General features: G+C 43.1%; 1 protein-coding gene across 1 annotated transcript in view; it reads left to right on the top strand.

Annotated features, from left to right (window-relative positions):
- The first annotated feature begins 5,242 nt into the window (after positions 1-5,242).
- The window catches only part of nedd9 (neural precursor cell expressed, developmentally down-regulated 9), a 41,703-nt gene continuing 22,648 nt past the window's right edge, over positions 5,243-24,297 (top strand). The window contains exon 1 of the mRNA XM_023975454.2: positions 5,243-5,497. Coding sequence (XP_023831222.1) covers positions 5,486-5,497 — 12 coding nt within the window. The 5' untranslated portion in view covers positions 5,243-5,485. The remainder of the gene's footprint in view (positions 5,498-24,297) is intronic.

Genomic DNA, 24,297 nt, shown 5'->3' with positions numbered 1-24,297 from the left:
TTCGTGTGTTTCAGGCTGTTTTTCTCAATGTTGTGACTTATAAACAGAGGGAAATGAGGGCTGTGTTTGCCATAGGAAACAGGTGCATATTCTCGACAACCACACGCTATTATCCTGTACAGAGAGAGAAGGCTTTTCTGACCAGAGAATGGTCTCCAGCTGGGCATGGTGCACGCAACACAAGTGACTGTTTTGAGTGTTTCCATAAGAAGTATTATAATGGAGGATATGACTGTGCAGCACAGACAATGAGAGTTATTCGAGGCCCTATGATTCTGTGATTGTGACAAAAGAGCTGACAGTAATTAGAAAGATTACATTTGAGAATGAACACATGAAAGGTGGTTAATTACAGGTGTTTTCTCCCTCTTTCCAGTCACATTGTGACTGCAGCTATATAGACAAGTGTTAGAGATATGACACCTGCAGCATAGATCCCCAGATATCTTCAGATATGGAACCACTGGGCAAAAACTGGTTGAAAGAACGTTGTTTCAATGTCATTTTAAATTATATGTGACATTAAATCAATGTGGAAAACTGAAAAGTCATCAMCGTAAGGGAATTTCGTCATTTTGTTTAACTTAACTTTAAACCTAAATCCAATAACATGATGACTTTTTGGATTTCACATTGAATTTACGTTAGTTGACAACTAAACCAAATGTAGATCAAAACTAGACCTAGACCTTCTTCTGCTTTTCTATGAGGCTGCTGTACTTTTTTTTTTTTTAAATTTTATTTCACCTTTATTTAACCAGGTAGGCAAGTTGTGAACAAGTTCTCATTTACAACTGCGACCTGGCCAAGATAAAGCAAAGCAGTGCGACAAAAAACAACACAGAGTTACACATAGGATAAACAAAAGTACAGTCAATAACACAATAGAAAAATCTATATACAGTGTGTGCAAATGGAGTAAGGAGGTAAGGCAATAAATAGGTCATAGTAGCGAAGTAACTACAATTTAACAAATGAACACTGAAGTGATAGATGTGCAGATGATGATGTGCAAGTAGAACTGCTGGTGTGCAAAAGAGCAGAAAAGTAAATAAGAATGATGAGGTAGGTAGTTGGGTGGGCTATTTACAGATGGGCTATGTACAGCTGCAGCGATTGGTAAGCTGCTCAGATAGCTAATGTTTAAAGTTAGTGAGGGAGATATAAGTCTCCAACTTCAGCGATTTTTGCAATTCGTTCCAGTCATTGGCAGCAGACAACTGGAAGGGAAGGCGGCCAAAGGAGGTCTTGGCTTTGGGGATGACCAGTGAGATATACCTGTTGGAGCGCGTGCTACGGGTGGGTGTTGTTATGGTGACCAGTGAGCTGAGATAAGGCGGAGCTTTACCTAGCAAAGACTTATAGATGACCTGAAGCCAGTGGGTCTGGCGACGAATATGTAGCAAGGGCCAGCCGACGAGAGCATACAGGTCGCAGTGGTGGGTGGTATATGGGGCTTTGGTGACAAAACGGATGGCACTGTGATAGACTGCATCCAGTTTGCTGAGTAGAGTGTTGGAGGCTATTTTGTAAACGAGATCGCCGAATTCAAGGATTGATAGGATAGTCAGTTTTATGAGGGTATGTTTGGCAGCAGGAGTGAAGGAGGCTTTGTTGCGAAATAGGAAGCCGATTCTAGATTTCATTTTGGATTGGAGATGCTTAATGTGAGTCTGGAAGGAGAGTTTACAGTCTAGCCAGACACCTAGGTATTTGTAGTTGTCCACATATTCTAAGTCAGAACCGTCCAGAGTAGGGATGCTACTCGGGCGGGCGGGTGCGGGTAGCGATCGGTTGAAAAGCATGCATTTAGTTTTACTAGTGTTTAAGAGCAGTTGGAGGCCACAGAAGGAGTGTTTTATGGCATTGAAGCTTGTTTGGAGGTTTGTTAACACAGTGTCCAAAGAAGGGCCAGATGTATACTGAATGGTGTCATCTGCGTAGAGGTGGATCAAGGAATCACCCGCAGCAAGAGCGACAGCATTGATATATACAGAGAAAAGAGTCGGCCCGAGAATTGAACCCTGTGGTACCCCCATAGAGACTGCCAGAGATCCGGACAACAGGCCCTTCGATTTGACACACTGGACTCTATCTGAGAAGTAGTTGGTGAACCAGGCGAGGCAATCATTTGAGAAACCAAGGCTGTTGAGTCTGCCGATAAGAATATGGTGATTGACAGAGTCGAAAGCCTTATCGATGATGGTTATGATATTGTTTAGTACCTTGAACGTGGCTGAGGTGCACCCGTGACCAGCTATGAAAACCGGATTGCACAGAGGAGAAGGTACGGTGGGATTCGAAATGGTCAGTGATCTGTTTGTTAACTTGGCTTTCGAAGACTCAGGATGGATATAGGTCTGTAACAGTTTGGGTCTGGAGTGTCTCCCCCTTTGAAGAGGGGGATGACCGTGGCAGCTTTCCAATCTTTAGGAATCTTTGCAACAATGGCGGCGGATAATTATAGAAAGAGAGGGTCCAGATTGTCTAGCCCAGCTGATTTGTACAGGTCCAGGTTTTGCAGCTCTTTCAGAACATCTGCTGTCTGGATTTGGGTGAAGGAGAAGCTGGGGAGGCTTGGACAAGTAGCTGTGGGGGGTGCAGAGCTGTTGGCCGGGGTTGGGGTAACCAGGAGGAAAGCATGGCCAGCCGTAGAGAAATGCTTATTGAAATTCTCAATTATCGTGGATGTATCGGTGGTGACAGTGTTTCCTAGCCTAGGTGCAGTGGGCAGCTGGGAGGAGGTGCTCTTATTCTCCATAGACTTTACAGTGTCCCAGAACTTTTTGTAGTTAGAGCTACTGGATGCACATTTCTGTTTGAAAAAGCTAGCCTTTGCTTTCCTAACTGACTGTGTGTATTGGTTCCTGACTTCCCTGAAAAGTTGCATATCACAGGGACTATTCGATGCCAGTGCAGTACACCACAGGATGTTTTTGTGCTGGTCGAGGGCAGTCAGGTCTGGAGTAAACCAAGGGCTATATCTGTTCTTAGTTCTTAGTACAGTGTGGTGTGTCTAGCCACATGTTTGGTATGACACAGGGTGTTGAAACGAAGGCCTTCCTGCCAAGCTCTCTCTCAGCTCAGATAGATGCTCACTAGGGCGTTGTTTCTCACCTCTCTTTTCTTACTGTATGTATGTACCCCATGCTCTAAGACACATCTTAAGTCTCATCTGCACTGTTACACTACTTCACTGCACACACAACGACCGGGTAAGTCCACTTGATATAAAGTTGTTTAGGTTGTGTTTTCTTGATTACTCCGTTATAAGCACAATAACTCATCATCTTATGTCTATAATTGAAGAATAGTTTTACCATTACATCTTGAGAAAAGTAGGTGGTTAGGCAGAACATTTGTTTTCGGGGGCTGATTTAGATCTGATTTTCTTTGCAGATGCTGTTGGGTGGTTGAACTTACTGGGCGAGAAAACAACAAAACAGCATGATCAAGGTCCATGTGTGGGTCTATCAGGGGGTGAAAAAAAAAGTTAKCATGAAAATTATGGGTTAAAGTCCACTCAATGTCAAGACAAAAAGTAGAAGCTACTGATAAACAACCAAGCCTAACACTTTTTTGACATGGACAACTTATAAATAGTTCAGAAACATATGTTTATAAGATTGCTGAATAACAATCTATCATTATAGAAACTGAAACTCTGTTGAAGCCTGATCTTGAAAAAACATACAATCCTACTTCCTTTGCCTCCCTCCATCACATAAACCTCAAAACTGGTAAGTCTAAACGCTCTTCTGGCTGATACTCAAATATGTGTGTGTGTGCTGTCTCTTATACACATCTAGATGTGTATAAGAGACAGGTGTGTGTGTGTGTGTGTGTGTGTGTGTGTGTGTGTGTGTGTGTGTGTGTGTGTGTGTGTGTGTGTGTGTGTGTGTGTGTGTGTGTGTGTGTGTGTGTGTGTGTAAATGTGTCATGTTGGGTAAGCTAGTTCTATGATGTAACCCTGTACCAACTTCACCAACTCTTTCTCCACTCATGTCCTGCTTGCACAAAATCACCTTATTAACCATCTCTACCATGTTTATATTTTAGAAAACTTACTTTGGTTTCAAAGCCACTGCATGTTGTGCAATGATGATGAAATCAATGATGATGAAATCAAACAAGTAAGCCCGGCTCTTGTTCCTGTCCCCTGAGTGCTCCAACGGTCTGACTTCTCTCATGAGGCTGTAGACCGAACATAGTAGACTTACTTGTTTCATTTAATCATCATTGAACAACATGCAGTGGCTTGGGGGGTGCTGATGGGGGGAGGGTACCGAGGAGTATTATGTATTTGTCTTTGCTCAGTCTGACTGTGTGAGCCTGGCGGGGTGGATGGCAACTATTCTTATTGTATAGTTAACCATGGTTTCGATTGAACTGTATTAGTTGGGTTGGTTACTGCCTTGATTAATTAGCACCTGTATTTCACCTCGCCATGCTAGCTTCGCGCTCGTGTGGGTGCTAGCAATCAGCCAATCCTATAGGGGCTGGAAGCTATAGTGAACTTCGACTGGTCAATAGCGCTGCGATGTCGTGGAGTATTTGCATACAGTTCCGCTTTCCTCATTTTACGTCCCGCCTTGTTCACTCTCCCTCGCCCATGCTCACATCACTCAATGTTCTCTCACCGACTTTGCTTCTCTCTCATTGAAAATGAATGAATTCTGTTGTTTCATCCCCCCTATCAGAACCAGTTAACACCCGAGGTGTTAAGAATACCTGGCGTGGATGACACGGCAGTGGCTGCTTTCCTCAGGTATAACACTTGACTCTTTGATAGGCCCTTTGCTCAGTAAGACTTTGCTCATTTATGCAGCATATATACATGTCTTGATGTTTCAAGTTTCAGATGTGTAAAATATTGCGCTTAATCAAAGGATTAGAGAGTAATGTAATTCCTAGCTCGGGAGCATCAGGTGAGTTCTGCTGGTCGAACTGCATTTCTGCTCTCAATGTGATGCCTAAAGGATTCTAAAGACTTTTCTAAGTAGGCCATAGTAGTAGCCTTCTGTACCTTGCACCAAGCAAAGTCCCATAAGACCTTGATTTATAATACAATACATTTTGGTCCTTGCTTCTAGTCAATAGACATGGAAATTATAATTTTAGCAGACCATTCATTTTATGACGTTCGGTGTCCTCCGCAAGAGGGGGGGTACCAGTACGGATTTGACCAATGAGACCCGCATTATGTAAATGAGCTAAGAGGGAATCATGTAGTTAGTAAACGCATTCTCCTACAGCGGGCAAGCAGAAGTATATTGCAGAACCACAGTGATACGGGCAACTGGATTGAAAATCATTGAAGGAAACGTTCGCTTTTTATTGTCTTTACCATTTACCAACTCTTCATGGCTTTTTGATCGCAAAGAAAACGTTTCGTTGCAACATTCAGATGTGTTCTCTTTGACGCGAAAGCGGATATTTTACACTTTCCCGGAGTCTGAGAGAAGACGCGTTGTAGGCGTTCAAAATGAAGTACAAAGTAAGTGACTCGCCTCAATGCAATGCAATGAAATTACTTCTCCAGAAATTCTCTGTGATGAGAGTGTAATGAATGTATTGGGTTTGTCACCATAACCTAGCGTAACAACAATATTTTGGCTCTTCTAGAATAAACTTTATTGGAAAAAGTCATAACAGTTTTTAACCACAAAGCAATGTTCCATAGAGTGAATACAATAGCAATCATCAAGTTAACGTTTCTTTGAAGATAAACAGAGCGTTGAAATGATGGACTGGTTATGTCAATGGATTCTGTAACATTACATTGTTGTAACAACATAGTTGTAACAATGTTACACCGTTGTGTCAATATTTTGTTGTAACAAGGTTACATAAATAGATTGCATTCAGCCCACCGCAGACTTGGGCTGTCAACGCAGAGATGATATTCTGTGGTCTACTCTTGGTTCGGTCTTTGGTCTCCACAAGTCATACAAGTCATATTGTGAACTAAATTGGCATACATATAGGTCCCGTTACTGTCTCTGTGCGTAGGCTATGTGGGATTTAAAGCCACACTATATAACTAACGCAGTGACGTTTGGATCGCGGGAAATGAATAGCAGCTGCCTATCTAAGAATTCTCTCCTATGCTTATTCTGAAGGGTGGGTAATGATTTATTATGGGGCAATCAAATGACCATGCGTTGACAGTGAACGCCATTGTACCTTCATCACGGGTAATAAATAATTGCATCGACTCAGGTTACTTAGTAGCACTTAAAGGATAGTTTGGCGCATTCGTTCTCTCGCTGCTGCCCATTCGACCTTGCCTGTAGCATTGTTTGGGAAATACATTTTGTTTACACTCAAGGACTGACGAACAAACGAGACATTCAGTGAAGTGGATTTAACCTTTCTACTTTGAGGGTGTGACCTGTGAGTCCAAGCACTGACATCATATGTGTTCAATTCTGCCTTGTATGCTGGATTGGCCTCAGCCTGTTGTAACATGCAACTCAGTCATAATTCATAAATGTTTCTAGAACTTAGCCTATTCACGATTTTTTTTTTAAAGCTGCTTAGATTGTATAAATCAATAGACTGCACTGTCCATGAGCTCTGTAAAGTAAGGAGTAACTGAGATTGTGCTGGCAATCAGGGCCAGTGTCAGCATCAACATAAAACCCTGCCTTGAAGGCATGGGGCTGTCTGTCTCTCAAATCTCAAGCCAAGGAAACCTGTTCTCTGTATAGTTCTATTCCGTTCATTCACCATTAACACTGGCACTGTCTGGAGCGTATGGGAAGATCCACTTCCTACTATGGTATGAGGTTCACAGATCTTCTTGAATGGAATGCTTTTGTCTACTTCACACTATCTGGGGAATGTAGGGCACTTGGCAAGAGAGCTGGCAAACCGTTATTACACTGGCCGTGCTGTTTGGATTCCTCTATGGTACTGTACTTACTGAAATAACCACCCATGTGCTTTCCCAGCTAAGTGTTATTTCACTCCATCCTCTTTTCTTCTCTATTGGAGACATGTGCTTGGGTCTGAAGTTTGTCATAATACCATATTAGAAAAGCCAGAACTCACAGCTCTCTCTCTCGCAAAGCTGTGTAGTAGTTCCCTGGTGATTCAGTAGTATCAAGAGCCAATGACTTCAGTGTAAAGTTAACACAATGCTGTAGAGGCTTGGTTTGGCCTTAATCACGGTGAAAAGCCCCCAAATCTAGATTAGTAGTAGATGATCACTCACTTGGCTGAATTCCACTTCACACTTCTGAGCGCATGGCACATGCAGGCTTTCCCCAAGGGCCTAGTGATTGCGTCGTCATGTGTGCTATGTGTGTTTGCGGCATGCCTATGTACAGTATGTTGCATTATTGGTCTGTTCTTCTAACCTGGTTTCCTCATTCCTATAGTAATATAGGGTTTTATACAATGGGTGGGTCTAATCCTGAATGCTGATTGGTTAAAACCGCATTCCAGCTATCCACAAGCTATCTAGAGTAATATGGGGCTGTGTAGGTCAGGGATACAGGGTTTGTTATCAGGCCCTGTTGGGCTTGGATCGGTATGCTGCCAGCCATACCCTCTGATGCAGCAGACCTGTCCTCTCCCCACTCTCCCACTTCTGTATGAAAGAGCTTAGCAATAACACAGTCAGCCTGCCACAACCAACACCATTCTGCGATAACCTCGCTGTATTACGCAACAGTGCAGGGAAAGGGCGGATGCACACCAGGCTGGGATAGGTCAGTCGCGGACTGACCTATCCCTTCCCAGGTTGTGTCCTAAATGGCACCCTATTCCCTTTGAAATGCACCACATAGGGTGCACATTTGGGACGTAGCCATAATGTATTTGCTCTCTGCTCCTGAGTCAGCCACTTAGGTTTACAGTTTATAGCCTGCGTCTTGTGATGTAGCACACTTTATTTCAGTTAAATATTTACAGGAAGTTTTATGTCCTCTCTATCAGATGTCCCTATACGCTCTTACTGAGGGTGAATTATTCATAGCGCTGAAGTTAAGTATTAAGTATTAAATTAATCCTGGATGTGTCCCAAATGGTACCCTATTCCCTATATAGTAGTGATACACCGATATGACATTTTTGGCCGATATCCAATATTTTCCTTGCCAAAAACCCAGATACCGATAACCGATATTTACAATTTTAGCGGCCTTTTAAGCATTCTAGTACAGTTAAATAGTTAACACACACATGGACGCAGCGATCTAAGGCACTGCATCTCAGTGCAAGAGGCGTCACTACAGTCCCTGGTTCGAATCCAGGCTGTATCACATCCGGCCGTGATTGGGAGTCCCATAGTGCAGCGCACAATTGGCCCAGCGTCGACCGGGCCGTCAATGTAAATAATAATTTGTTCTTAACTGACTTGCCTAGTTAAATAAAGGTTACACACACACACACACCACACTGACCAAAAAGTTATTTTGTTGGCATTTACTTATGTCCCCATTACCAGTAAAACATAATCAAAACCTATTTCTTTCACTTACTTGCTGTGCTGTTTTGTTGTTCATTTGTTCAGTCGTTTCATTCTCAACCAGGATTTATATGGAACGCCGTTTGGGTYTTTGCGTGTCAAAAAAGATGCACTATTTGATGTATCTTTATCGAGAGTTTGGGACTATAAGGTTCTAGCTGCATTTTTGTCAAAATGTAGTTTGTCAAGATGTAGCCTTTTTCTGTTCAATGTTCTCTACCTATATAGTACTCTAAAAACCAAAATTAATGTTATTGAGTTCAAAAGAATACAGATTAAAATTGCTGACACAAATCAAACCAACGAGGGTTCGGAACTTTGAAGTAAATTATCTCAGAATCATCTTTTTGCAGATAGAACCTTATAGTCCCAAACTCTCGATGCAGTCCACTACTTGTGACTGGCCCCTGGTCAAAAGTAGCACACTATATAGTAGGGATGCACGATAAATCGGTGAACATATTGGAATCGGCCGGTATTAGCTAAAAATGGCAACATCGGTATCGGCCGATGTCTAGTTTAACGCCCCGATGTGCAAAACCGATGTCAAAGCTGACGTGCATACCTATATAATGTACGTACATGATGTAATGACGCCACGTAAAATGTTGTGCTATACGTGCAACACAGCATCCCTAAACTAACCCACAATGTCTGCTGTGTGGATCCAGCAGTCATTTGAAAGAGTAACAAAATTTCAGCGAGACAACTCAAAGGCGAAATCCATTAAAGCCAAGATAATGGAATTAATTGCCCTTGACAATCAACCGTTCTCTGTCGTGGGTGATGTTGGCTTTCGCCGACTGGTCGAGCACCGCGACACACTGCCAAGTGCACTATTTTTCAGATGTTGCCCTACCGAAGTTACACAGTAATGGCGTCACTGCTATTAGCTTCACAATATACATACTATGGAACGCCGTTTGGGTCTTTGCATGTCAAAAAAGACACAGTAGCACTGTCAAAGCTGTACAAAAAAGTCTGCAAACAAGCAAACACCAGCCACGAACGATGTGTTCACAATACCGCGTTGGTAATAAAACATAATTTGTTCGAATGCAACTTCTGGGGTAGCTAGCTTTAGCTTGGTACCTAGCTAGCACCAATACAACCAGCCTGAAAACAATGACCAGTAGAACCTGCAGTCATTTTCATTATTCTTAGCAATGATTTAGGAATCCTTGTGRGTAAGTATTAGCWAKGTTGCCACTTGTTRTTYRMCTATTGAAATKGAACTTCAGTTCATGAAAATAAATAGCTAGTCAGCAACTTAACCCTGTTGCCCAAAGCTAACGTTATAASCAGCCAGCTAGSTYCATCTGGCTARTGAGGCTCGACCGSACCGGGKTATGTGTTGTGAAGCTAGCCACAATAAGGATTAGGCACAATAGTGGAATTTGCGGTTTGCCTTCAAAATAAAAGTATGTCATTGACAGTAATGCAAATTAATACAAATAGTAGAATTATGCCATACTTGTATTTTGAAGGCTAACCGCAAAGTCCACTATTGTGGCTTATCCTTATTGTGGCTAGCTTCACATAGATGGGTCCGACCACCATTAATCAAATAAGAACTGTCTTATAAATTAGGGTTATTTTAGATAATGACACCTAGCTATATAGTTAGCTAGCTAACTATAGCTACTGAAACAGATGTTGTGTTATTTTACACGTCAAATAGTGTTAATTTTTTTAGTGCACCGTATCACTGAATGCAAGGAAAGCCAGTGAGCATTTGGCATCCCTTGATKAAAAAAATATACAAGAATAGCCAATCAGCGTTGAGCTAAACTGAGTGAGCTCAAATGTGAATGGTACTGGCACAAACAAAAAAGTATAAATGGAATCCAATCAGATCACATCAATCAGATCACATCAATCCAGGCTGTATCACATCTGGCCGTGATTGGGAGTCCTATAGGACGGCGCACAATTGGCACAGCGTCGTCCGGTTTTGGCCGGGGTAGGCCGTCATTGTAAATAAGAATTTGTTCTTAACTGACTTGCCTAGTTAAATAAAGGTTACAAAAGCCAAACGTCATTGACAGAACAAAACTCTTGTTGTGTTGTTGTCTTCCGTGGGCTAGCTAGCTAAAATGGTCCCTTTCCTAAATTAGCCATGGATAGAGATAAGGATTTGGACTTGTGGTTTTACTTAATTCTCTGTACTGGCCAGTGATTATAACGACGATTCTGATCCAACCATAAATTCATACATTGTGCCTCTGGCATGAAAGGATGGAAGTTCAATATGTAGATAGATGTATTATACTAATGTTAACTAGCTAATCGTTGTCCATGAAAGGAAGTTAGGCTAGTGAGCAAGCATTTTAGCCAGGTAGCCTAGGACAACAAAAACTAAAAGCGTGTATTGTATGTCATAGACCGTTTCGGCAACATGAAAGAGAGGAGGATGGCATTGGCGTTGTTTTTTCTACTTACGCACACACACACAGCTGTGTTTACACACACACATATGCTATTTAGCTTATGTTGATTGGACTAAATCTTTTTCGGAATCTTTTAGTTGTCACTGTATTAGACTAAGCAGAGGTGATTTGATGATGTTGAAGTTGAAATGGTGCTGGAATAGTGGAGGCAGCTCCTGTTTTCTTTGCGACTTGCAGTAACTCTAGTGTTTTAAATCAAAAGTTGTGTAAACATTAACTTGCTTGACACTGTTTGTTACATGCAATATGCTTTATGGACTCCACCGGACAGATGTTGCTCTCCGGTTTTGTGATGAAACGAAGGTGTGGTTGAATTTATTCAGCCACTCACTGTGTCTTCTTATTGTCTCAACCTTGGGCCTATATATGACGGTGACAAGGCATATGAACTAAGAGGTTATAGAGCCAACAACGCAATTATCACACCACAGGTTGTAATATGGCTTTTTTTCCTGATTTAGCTTCCCCGTTGATTTTACCTACACACCGCTACTGGTCGGTGTATCCGGCAGTAGCCTTTGTCTGTGACATCAGAGATGTTTTCCAACAGGTGGGCAGGTGTGAGGGGAAGGGCTTGGTTTCCATAGGTCCTCTAATGCACGTAATCCCCCCAGGACGAGTCTGTACAGACAGAGACTTCTGGCTGCCTCACTGACTAAGTGAGTAGGGTTAAGGGATTCATAACACGGAAACAGGGGGGGAGGACAGAGAGAGAGGGGGGGGGGGTTTGTATGGTCGGGGGGGGTGAGGGGGGGAGGGGGGGGGGGGGCGAGGGAGAATGTAATGTTTACTGTTAATTTCTGATTATTTATTTAACTTTTTTTTTTTAAATTTAATTTGCTTTGGCAATGTAAACATATGTTTCCCATGCTAATAAAGTACATTTTAATTTAATTGCGAGAGCGCGAGAGAGTTTAAATGATGTGGCCCTTGGCATTTAAGGGTGTTACGACACAGATTTTCTTTTCTGGGACGAGAGGAAAGGAGACCCTTTCCCACCTTATCCAAAACACACTGACATATACACAGTACACACCCATCCCATAGTCTTACACCATCCACCCCCTTTTCACTGGTTCTTTTGAGACTTACATAACCGTGGCAGAAATAGCTCCAAAACCAGTGAAGAGTGATTAGGTGAACCAAAGTTCTTCTGGGCTGTGTTTTTTTTTTTACGGTCTCAGGTTCCAGGCAGTGGTCCAAAGAGAGTGGGGCGGAGAAGAGCGGAGAAAAAACATTGTTCAGCGAGAGAGTGATTGAGGAGGGAGGAGGGGGGTTTCTAATATTGAAAGAAAATGAAAGAAATAGGAAGTGGGTAGGCGGAGGGAGTGTAAATAGAGTTGGGTGTATAGAGGGATGGGGGTGGGGTGGGGGGTGGGGTCAAGGAGCTTCCTATGAGAAAAAACATTCTGAAGGAATGTGCAATTGTGCATGGAGGAAAGGTTAGTTAAAAGATGCACTTGATTGTTTCAAGGTGCCTCCTCTCATTGGCTACACGGGTTGTCCCCTGCCAGGGGGCATACCAAGAGTTCACAGTCTTTTCAGTGTGTGTGTGTGTGTGGCATTGTGCAGAAAGAGCTCTTCTCACTTAAGAATGCCAAGCATTTCACAGGGTGATCCTTTCAGAGGTAGTCTAGCTAGCAAGGCCCCTGTCAGCCTAGTTCATCCCTGTGGAGATTGGACAGCCATTAGGGTGTTTCCCAAATGGCTCCCTGTTCCCTGTATAGTGCACTACTTTTGACCAGTGCACTATAGGCCCAGATGCCATATTCACAAAGCGCCGTCATGTAGGAGTGCTGATCTAGAATTAGGTCCCCGCTCTTATTACTTAGGCAAACTGAACTACAAGGCAAAACTGATCCTAGATCAGTACTCCTACTCTGAGACGCTTTGTGAATATGGGCCCTGGTCAAAAGTAGTGCACTATATAGAGAATAGGGAGCCATTTGTGACTCTGTCTTGATGTCAAACTACAAGGACCATGTCAGCTGCGAACACGGGGGTCCAGCCATGGGGGTCCACCCTGCTGGCATTCTTCAATCTCAGCTTTCACAGCACAATGCCTTGTATACAGTTTTAATATTGCAGATAGATTTTGGGTTCTATCAAATTAGTTGTTTGCATAATTTCTACTCGTTTAACTTGGCAAACAAGCAAATATCTTGTTTTTCCACAGAGTAAATGCTCTGGTCCGTTTATGGCGGAGGAGGATGTTTTATATTTTTGTGACCTCTGAGGAGTGTGAAATTGATCGGACAGTGTGAAGTGAATCTAGAGCTCGTTTTCTGTTTCTATGTAAAGCCATGAATTGTGGTCCTATAGAGATACCATAAACTTATCGTACGTCTTAGCCAATAGCTTTGAAGGATTATGTCTCCAAGGGTAACAGGGATACACTCACATCGCCTCCATCCCCCTTGGCATCTACTACACCCCCCTTTCCTCTCAATAGTACCCCCTCCCGCTCCAGAGCTGAGACCTATCTTTGAACACATGAATACCGTAACATTAGTTGAGAGTAGAAATAGCTCTGGCATGACTTGCAATTATGTCAAGGACTGCATTACACAATATACTACTAGGCTAAGCCCTTCCGGAGAAGGCCATTCAATACACATTTGAAAGAATATACTCCAGTGTAACTTTCTTATCTTGTTTTCTGTAGTAGAGGGTGTCTTTTGACTACGTGTCCAGACAGAAAGAGAGCAAGGCAGCTGGTGTTGTCATGAGATGACTAGGCAAGGTGGGTCCTGGTCTGACTGCAGTAGATCCCTCAGTACTGCTGCAGGTTAAAGAAGGAGTGGGGAGTAAACGGAGAGGAGAGCGGTGGACATCGAGTTACCTCAATATGACAATAAAACCCAACACTAATGAACTGAGGGCTGGCCTAAGGGTCTGGAAGACGTTTGTTTTACGTAATAGGCTGTCTGACTCAACTCTGTGATTTGGGTCAGTGGAGCTATTTAGATGTTGTTTTACTTGTCATTCTGGCCCTGCCCACAACATACAGCTTTCATCTGGACTTTTACTGCTGTCTTGGTTAAACGTTGGTTTGGTGAAAGTTGTGAAATACCTGATACATCAAATTGGAAGGGTTCTATCAACCATAGAAGATTTGACCTTTGATATGTGAAAAGATCTCATGGTAGTCATAAAGGTGCCGAAGGAGATGGCCACCGTTTTATGATCCAGTAACAGATTGTGCTATTGTGTATGTTTTTTTGCGTTATTTGTAACTTATTTTGGACATAATGTTTCTGCCACCGTGTCTTATGACCGAAAAGAGCTTCTTGATATCAGGGCAGTGATTACTCACCCTGTACTGGGGGAATTCTTCTTCTTCAACGAGTCGGGACGGGAATGATTTACTCCAGACACCCGACAAGGCTCTCATCCCCATCATTCGCAGGAGGAAAAGATGGAGATATCGTGGACGACGGTCCAAGTGCCTTGTAAGGATCCGTCGCCGAGAGGGTAATCTACCTTTACCATCGGTCCTATTAGCCAACATACAATCAATCGATAATAAAATAGACGAACTATGAGCACGTATATCCTACCAACGGGACATTAAAAACTGTAATACCTTATGTTTCACCGAGTCGTGGCTGAAGGACAATGTTATTAACATACAGCTGACGGGTTTTAAGCTTTTTCGGCAGGATAGAACAACGGCCTCTGGTAAGACAAGGGGTGGCGGTCTATGTATATTTGTAAACAACAGCTGGTGCACGAAATCTAAGGAAGTCTCAAGGTTTTGCTCACCTGAGGTAGAGTAACTAATGGTAAGCTGTAGACCACACTATTTACCAATAGAGTTTACATCTATATATTTTTTTATAGCTGTCTATAAACCACCGCAGACCGATGCTGGCGCTAAGACCGCACTCAATGAGCTGTATACGGCCATAAGCAAACAGGAAAACGCTCATCCAGAGGTGGCGCTCCTAGTGGCAGGGGCTTTAATGCAGGGAAACTCAAATCAGTTTTACCAAATTTTTATCAGCATGTTAAATGTGCAACCAGAGGGAAAAAACTCTCGACCACCTTTACTCCACACACAGAGACATGTACAAAGCTCTCCCTCACCCTCCATTTGGCAAATATGACCATCGTTCTATCCTCCTGATTCCTGCTTACATGCAAAAATGAAAGCAGGAAGAACCAGTGACTCAGTCAATAAGAAAGTGGTCAGATGAAGCAGATGCTAAGCTACAGGACTGTTTTGCTAGCACAGACTGGAATATGTTCCGGGATTCTTCCAATGTCATTGAGGAGTACACCACATCAGTCATTGGCTTCATCAATAAGTGCATTGATGATGTTATCCCCACAGTGATTGTACGTATATAACCCAACCAGAAGCCACGGATTACAGGCAACATCCGCACTGAGCTAAAGGGTAAAGTTGCTGCTTTCAAGGAGCGGGACTCTAACTCGGAAGCTTATAAGAAATCCCGCTATGCCCTCCGAAGAACCATCAAACAAACTAAGATTGAATCGTACTACACCGACTCCGACGCTCGTCGGATGTGGCAGGGCTTGCAAACTATTACAGAATACAAAGGGAAGCACAGCCACGAGCTGCCCAATGACACGAATCTACCAGACAAGCTAAATTACATCTATGCTCGCTTTGAGGCAAGTAACACTGAAACATGCAGGAGAGCACTAGCTGTTCCGGACGACTGTGTGATCAAGCTCTCCGTAGCCGATGTGAGTAAGACCTTTAAACAGGTCAATATTCACAAGAACACAGGGCCAGACAGATTACCAGGACGTGTACTGCGAGCATGTGCTGACCAACTGGCAAGTGTCTTCACTGACATGTTCAACCTGTCCCTGACTGAGTCTGTAATACCAACATGTTTCAAGCAGACCACCATAGTCCCTGTGACCAAGAACACTAAGATAACCAGCCTAAATGACTACCGACCCGTGGCACTCACATCTGTAGCCATGAAGTGCTTTGAAAGGCTGGTCATGGCTCATATCAACACCATTATCCCAGAAACCCTAGACCCACTTCAATTTGCATACCTCCCCAACAGGTCCACAGATGATGCAATCTCTATTGCACTCCACACTGCCCTCTCCCACCTGGACAAAAGGAACACCTATGTGATAATGTTATTCATTGACTACAGTTCAGCGTTCAACACCATAGTGCCCTCAACGCTCATCACTAAGCTAAGGACCCTGGGACTAAACACCTCCCTCTGCAACTGGATCCTGGACTTCCTGATGGGCCGCTCCCAGGTGGTAAGGGTAGAGAACAACACATCCGCCACGCTGATTCTCAACACGGGGGCCCTCAGGGGTGTGTGCTCAGTCCCCTCCTGCACTCCCTGTTCACTCATGAATGCATGGACAGGCACGACTCCAACACCATCATCAAGTTGGCTGATCACGACAAGACAGCCTATAGGGAGGAGGTCAGAGACCTGGCTGTGTGGTTCCAGGACAACAACCTCTCCCTCAACGTGATCAAGACAAAGGAGATCATTGTGGACTACAGGAAAAGGAGCACGCTCCCATTCTCATCGACAGGGCTGTAGTGGAACAGGTTGAGAGCTTCAAGTTCCTTGGTGTCCACATCACCAAAAAACTGTCATGGTCCAAACACACTAAGACAGTCACGAGGAGGGCACAACAAAGCCTATTCCCCCTCCGGAGACTGAAAAGATTTGGCATGGCTGCACCATCAAGATCATCCTGACTGGTTGCATCACAGCCTGGTATGGCAACTGTTCGGCCTCCGACCGCAAGGCATTACAGAGGGTAGTGCGTACGGCCCAGTACATTACCGGGTCCAAGCTTCCTGCCATCCAGGACCTCTATATCAGGCGGTGTCAGAGGAAGGGCTGTTTAATTATTTCTTACTTTTATTTAAAAAAATTACTTAACACTTATTTTTTATTTTTTTMTTAACTTCTTAAAGCATTGTTGGTTAAGGGCTTGTAAATATTTTTGAATTTCGCGCTCTGCCTTTTCAGCGGAATGTTGTCGAGCAATAAGAAGTTGTTAAGGGCTTGTAAGTAAGCATTTCACTGTAAGGTGTATTCGGAGCATGTGACATTTCTTCTGAAACTTGACCCACAGGCTGTATTAACTGAGACTTCAGTTTGGTGCTAGAAGACATCTTTCCAAAATATCAAGGTGAAATGTATGGCATGTGGTTAGTCCCAGCATGCATTTCAGTTAGACACAACATGGAATATCATATCCTGTTTAAGGTACAGTTGCCATGCTGTTATGTGTGGGGATGGTGGGGTGGGGATTTCAGTGATAGTATCGCTAGGTGTCATGACCCTTTGTGTGGGGGAATAGTGTGAATCACAGATGAGAGGAGGAAGTTGGTGGGTGACATCTACAGTATACTCGGGCTGGAGTCCCTCATATCTTGACTATACAGAATACATTATGTATTTGGGGATAAAGTACCATCTGAAACCATTAAGTATGCCTCGTTGGACTTTTGACGATAATTCGGCAGCCTCTGCCGCTCTTTCGGTGCGTTGCGGGTAATGCACGCCTTTTCATGGAGCGCGCCAGAGCAGTTCTTCCACTGTTGGGAGAAATGGCAATGCATATTAATATATGTTAGTTGCATGCAAATAAAGGTTGCTTTTCTACCACTCTCAAAACGGAAGCACAATCATGGACTTCGATTCATAGGTGAAGGACTGTTATGCCTGAAATCGACCCAAAAACAATGAGGAAGTCTGCTGCAGTGTTGAGAGCGGTTGTACGAAACCAATCAGTACGCCAAACAACATTCTTAACAGTATGAACCAATCAATGTGCCAAGCAAAGTTCTTAACTGTATGAACCAATCAGTACGCCAAGCAAAGTTCTTAACTGTATGAACCAATCAGTACGCCAAGCAAAGTTCTTAACCGTATGAACCAATCAGKACGCCAAGCAAAGTTTTTAACTGTGCATTCCCGCTCTTAATTTGTATTTAGTTCGACTCCCATAAATTCGACGTCTGAACTGTGCGTTATTTTGTTATTGTATTTTTATTAGCACCCCCATTAGCTGTTGTGAAAGCAGCAGCTACTCTTCCTGGGGTCCACACAAAACATGAAACATGACATAATACAGAACAATAACAGACAATAACAGCTCAAGGACAGAGCTACATACATTTAAAATGTATATATAAATACAAAAGGTTCTGTACTGACAAGACACTGAGAAGACAGAGATACCTATACCATAGGCCTACAGTCACATCTACCAATTTCATGCATACATACATATATATCAGTTGACATATACATACAAGTTATTTAGGTCAGATAGAGGAAGGGCATCTGTACTGTAGTCTGTAACTGGACTGTATTATTGATTCACTACTGTAGTCTGTAACTGGACAGTTGGTATTGATTCACTACTGTAGTCTATAACTGGACAGTTGTATTGATTCACTACTGTAGTCTGTAACTGGACTGTAGTATTGATTCACTACTGTAGTCTGTAACTGGACAGTTGTATTGATTCACTACTGTAGTCTGTAACTGGACAGTTGTATTGATTCACTACTTAGTCTGTAACTGGACAGTTGTATTGATTCACTACTGTAGTCTGTAACTGGACAGTTGTATTGATTCACTACTGTAGTCTGTAACTGAACAGTTGTATTTGATTCACTACTGTAGTCTGTAACTGACAGTTGTATTGATTCACTACTGTAGTCTGTAACTGGACAGTTGTATTGATTCACTACTGTAATCTGTAACTGGACTGTAGTATTGATTCACTACTGTAGTCTGTAACTGGACAGTTGTATTGATTCACTACTGTAGTCTGTAACTGAACAGTTGTATTGATTCACTACTGTAGTCTGTAACTGGCCTGTAGTATTGATTCACTACTCTAGTCTGTAACTGGACTGTAGTTTTGATTCACTACTGTAGTCTGTAACTGGACTGTAGTATTGATTCACTACTGTAGTCTGTAACTGGACTGTAGTATTGATTCACTACTGTAGTCTGTAACTGGACAGTTGTATTGATTCACTACTGTAGTCTGTAACTGGACTGTAGTTTTGATTCACTACTGTAGTCTGTAACTGGACTGTAGTATTGATTCACTACTGTAGTCTGTAACTGGACTGTAGTTTTGATTCACTACTGTAGTCTGTAACTGGACTGTAGTATTGATTCACTACTGTAGTCTGTAACTGGACAGTTGTATTGATTCACTACTGTAGTCTGTAACTGGACAGTTGTATTGATTCACTACTGTAGTCTGTAACTGGACTGTAGTATTGATTCACTACTGTAGTCTGTAACTGGACAGTTGTATTGATTCACTACTGTAGTCTGTAACTGGACAGTTGTATTGATTCACTACTGTAGTCTATAACTGGACTGTAGTATTGATTCACTACTGTAGTCTGTAACTGGACTGTAGTATTGATTCACTCACTACTGTAGTTTGTAACTGGACTGTAGTATTGATTCACTACTGTACTGTCTGTATACACGTGGCATCATACACTAATGCAAGGGGAAAGGAAACGTGACATGCCATGATAGATGGTTGGTAATGCCTACATACAGACTGGTAGGTTTGTAGGCTACATTAGAAATGTTAAAGTCTAAATTGTGAGGTGGTATAGCCCTTACTGGCATTAAGAGAATCTGAGAATCTCAGGACGTGAGGTTTTACCCAGTCTCCCTGTGTAATTATGTTATTACAAGCACATTGGCTCGCGTTTAAACAGCCTTAGTAATCAGAGGGTCAGCAGTGTGCTCTAGGATCGGTCCAAATGAAGAAATTACCATGATCTCTGAACTTCCTTCCAGTCCCACTAGTCTGTTTTATCTAGATGCCTTCACAAGGCCCATTTATTCGCATTGCATCCCAAATGGCACCATGTTCCCTGTATAGTGCACTACTTTTGACCAGAACCCTATGTGCCCTGGTCAAAAGTAGTGCACTATATAGGGAATATGGTGCCATTTGGGACACAGCCTTGAACTGGCTCTCACCCTCAGCCTCAGCAGCAGGGTACACTCAGAGGAACAGGCCGTTCATAGTCATCAGGTCCTCATTACCGTCATTACTATAATTATTTTCTATATTTACCTACAGTATGGTGAAATGAGGCCAAATGAGATGTGCTGGTTCACCCGTTCTTATGCAGTATGTGCCACCATCACCCCCGGGCGCACGTGTTACAGTGGGCTGGCCCTAATTTTCACACTGGGGTTGGGGTATACATCTGAACTTCATGGAACTCGTGATGTTCTCACAGTTCTCACAGTTGGGGGGGGGGGGGGGGGGGGGGCACTTGTTGTTGGGACTTGGGAGATCATTGTCTCTTTATATGTAGCTAACCCTGCGTTCATAACTAAGTTGGAAGGTGGTATATACCACATATGATTGGGAAAAAGCCCTTGAATGCCCCTCCAAATGGTAATTACTATTGGGAAACGTCTATCATCCCTGAGTCCCGACTTCTCCCACATGCTGACTCTGACATCACCTACTAAGGAAATTACTTGATTAGATCATTTTCGGCAATTAAATGCAACAACAAAACATTATTTATATAAAGCTATCTATTAACATGTTTTTTGAACACTATTATTTGTTAACAAGTATGATAGCTGCACTTTTAGTTTATGGTTGACACAGCATGTTGGCCATAGCCATTCCGGCGTTTCTCAACGAGTTCAAAAGCACGTAAATGCCTCCAACTGGTATTTACAACTTCACAACGGGTCATTTCCACATCCCATTGGTTATGAACGCAGCATAGGGCTGCTGCTCCTCCTTCCCATTGCCTTGGACACAGTTCTGTGCTGCGGTGTGGTCGTGGTGGTGAATTGGCTGCGGCAGAGGGGGAATTTGGACTGTCGTATTTGTGAGCTCATATACCAAAGCCACCTTCATTAGGTTGATGTGTACTCTGTAGGCTGAGCCAGAACCACCCAGTGAGCCCTTCCTGAACACTTATTGACTGGGAGAAGCTGGGGCCCGTTCAGTGGTAACGTTACGTAAGGGCTTTTTATTTTCGGTTTGGTCAGCAACTCAGTATACGTGTTCCCACACTCAAATGAGGAACTGTTATTTGTGCTTCGGCGAGACACACCACTGAAAATACCCTGTTGATATAGAAGTGTGTGAGTCATAGAACCACTCAGAATGAATGGAAAAGTGTTAGGTCTAAGTTAAGGGAATGAAAGGGGTGTGTGTGTGTGTGTGTGTGTGTGTGTGTGTGTGTGTGTGTGTGTGTGTGTGTGTGTGTGTGTGTGTGTGTGTGTGTGTGTGTGTGTGTGTGTGTGTGTGTGTGTGTGTGTGTGTGTTGTGTGGTGTGTGTGTGTGTGTGTGTGTGTGTGTGTGTGTGTGTGTTCCAGCCGTCTGGATAGCTCAACGTAGCACTATTCCGCACTTTCTATTGACAACAGCATGAGGCCAAGGCTATATATCACTAGCCAGATGTAGCTAGCCAAGGACAGAGAAACGTGAGGCACATCTCCAACTAGGTCATGTCAGGGTTCTTTCACTTCAGTCATTAGCGTACGTGTCTCTAGACACACAAACTGTTTCTGTGTGTGTTTACTTCTTATCTTAAAAGTCGTATCTTAAGTACTGGTGCTGGATAGTAACTCATTATCAGTTTGTGATGAAGCCACCTGCCAAGGGACGGACACAGTCAACACACTGAAGAATGTTTGTTGTAGATACCTGGTGGGAAACCTAGGTGATTCATTATCTCTCTCCAACTCTAGTAAACCTTGGTCACCCTGTGTTACCATGCCATTAGGGACGTTAGGTAAGGGAAGGACCAGAAAGCCGCTGGTCATGGTTGGTGTCATGAGAGGCGGTGTAATGCCTCTCTCACCAAGCTACTTAACAGCTAGTTTAAAGATAACTACCAAGTTCCAGTAATCCTGTTGGTTCTCATCATGTAGAGTAAGGCTACGTTGCAGCCTAGGAGCCGGGGCCTCCCAGCCCTCTGATAAATGGCAAACACGTGTTTACTGGAGGATAAGCAGCCAGCTGAGTCACCTCGTTATGACTAACCAATGTTTATGCCGGGGATATATGTACACATGCGCTGATTGGTCGGTCACACCTGCTCCAATTACAGATCAGTAGTAGTAGTGTGAATTTGTGTGAGTGGGTGTATGTTTCACCCTGTTCTCTGTGTTCCAGGTGATGTGTGTTAGTTAGACCTAGTGTTTGTCACGGCATTTCTCCACACGCTCACTCACCCAGTTGTCAGACCTCCTAAGAAGTCTGACCTTTGAGTTTATTCACTGTCAGTAAGCAGTGATGACTGCTGATGACAGACTGTATATGTTGGATTTGTGCTACTCTATTAATGTACCCTGTGGTGCTTCAGACCTGCAAAAAAACTAAAGTGTGATTGTGTTTGCAATGTGTGTGAGGCTGTGCTGTTGACACTTGGGCAGTGGTGTCAAACTATGCACCGAAGGGCTGCACTGAAAATGTGTTGTATTTCCTCACCATCAAAAACACAATCAAAAAGTCCTCTATCCATCATTTTTGGAATTTCCGATGCTCCCTGACTGTCTAGCTTTCATTTGGGTGATTATTAGCGAGCTGGAAACAGTCAAGAAACTGTATGAATGTAGGTCCATTATCATTCTACACAGGTTGGATTTGATTTTAGTAATTTTCTATTCATTAGTAGATATTTTTATTTTTTATTATTTATTCAAACCACCCGCAGTGTCACGATCGTTATATGGTGGAAGAGAGGAGGACCAAGGCGCAGCGTGATAACAATACATTCTTCTTTTAATTAAGCGAAACGAAGAACACTATACAAACTATACAAACAACAAACGAACGAACGTGACGCTATAAACAAGTAGTGCTGACACAAACACTACACATAGACATAGACAAACCAGACATACAACATAGAATGCCCACTCAGATCACACCCTGACCAAACAAAACATAAAACATACAAAGCAAACTATGGTCAGGGCGTGACACGCAGGCCGGATTTGATCCCCTCACGGGCCATAAGTTTGACACCCATACAGTAGAGGAAACTGAATGCTGGCAGTCAGAGATGAACACTAGCAGACTGGGTGGTTTGGAAGTGTTGTGATTAGTGGAGCGTTTTTCATCGGCGTCTCACGGCTCTTATCTTCACACTCTCAGAGCTTAGCTGAGCAAAGCTCTCTCACTGTGTGTGTAAATGTTTGTGTTTGTGCTAAAATGAACTGTCTGGTCATTTGTGTTGGCAGATGATTGCATTAATCTGTGTAATTAGTGGAAGATCAACAGTCTGCAAAGTATGATGTTGTTTTCATGTCTGTTATGGCAGTGACCTCAAACAAATGATACCTCTCCAGTTCTCCTCACCCAGTAAATATTAAAATGCACCGTGAACACCACTGTAGCCAAGAGTTTACTTATAGAACTGTTGTCTCAGCAATGGACCAAACCTTCATCCATAGATGAAATTGGATTTATGTAGATTCGTATTAGGGGTTAACAAGGCAGTTCATACTCAAAATAATCAGCATGTATCTTCCTCCTTCTTATAAAACAGTAATACGTTCATCATCAGATTACCAATGAACAAGAACAGATCCTCTCCCATTGGCCAGCAGCATGCCGTGACATTAAGGTGTCAAGTAGAAGCGGAGCTTGTGCAGGCAAGCAGCCGGGTGGCGGGGGGTAATTGTGCCTGTAATTGTGCAGTGAGTGTTGGTGGCTCTGACAGAGCACTGACACCACGGTTAGTGAAGCCAGATGCCCAGTGAGAGATAAAGATTCCACCGGTCTAGTAAAGGTTCACATGGGAACACTGTGAATCAGAGTGGGTGGGAAAAAGGAAAAGGCCATGGAACGGTCGGGGAACATTCAGGGAACGGTCAGGCTGAGAGGAAGGCTTCCTGAGTGACAGAGCAAATGGTCCGATAACGTGTGCTTGAGAGGGCGAGAGAAAGAAAGAGTGTGTGTGAGAGAGGGGACAGCCTGAATTCTTAAATGAGAGGTAATATGCAGGAACAGCATACAAGTGTTCCCTAAAAACTGCCTATATGTTTTTGTATTCTATTCATTGCTCTGTAGAATGAGCTGTTTGTTACTGCAATGAATGGTCTTGTACTGTATCAGATTTGGTGTCAGATTTTATGCCCAGCCCAACCCAGCTAAGTCTTCTCTGGTGTCATTGCGAGTGAAAAGCAGAAGCACAGTGTGTAAAGCAGACTGACTGAATTAAGAAAAGCACATCTAAAATGAACAGTAAGTCTGGTGGACTTGTGTTACACGGTGACCTCAATCCCAACAGTCCCTCTGTGGCAGTTTATCTCTGGTTGGGATGTGATGATGAGAATCATTTTTGTGGTTGTGTGTTGAGATAGT

Source organism: Salvelinus sp. IW2-2015, linkage group LG30 (assembly GCF_002910315.2).
Source record: "Salvelinus sp. IW2-2015 linkage group LG30, ASM291031v2, whole genome shotgun sequence".
In the NCBI taxonomy this organism is placed as follows: domain Eukaryota; kingdom Metazoa; phylum Chordata; class Actinopteri; order Salmoniformes; family Salmonidae; genus Salvelinus; species Salvelinus sp. IW2-2015.
This window is presented reverse-complemented; position numbering and strand designations above follow the sequence as displayed.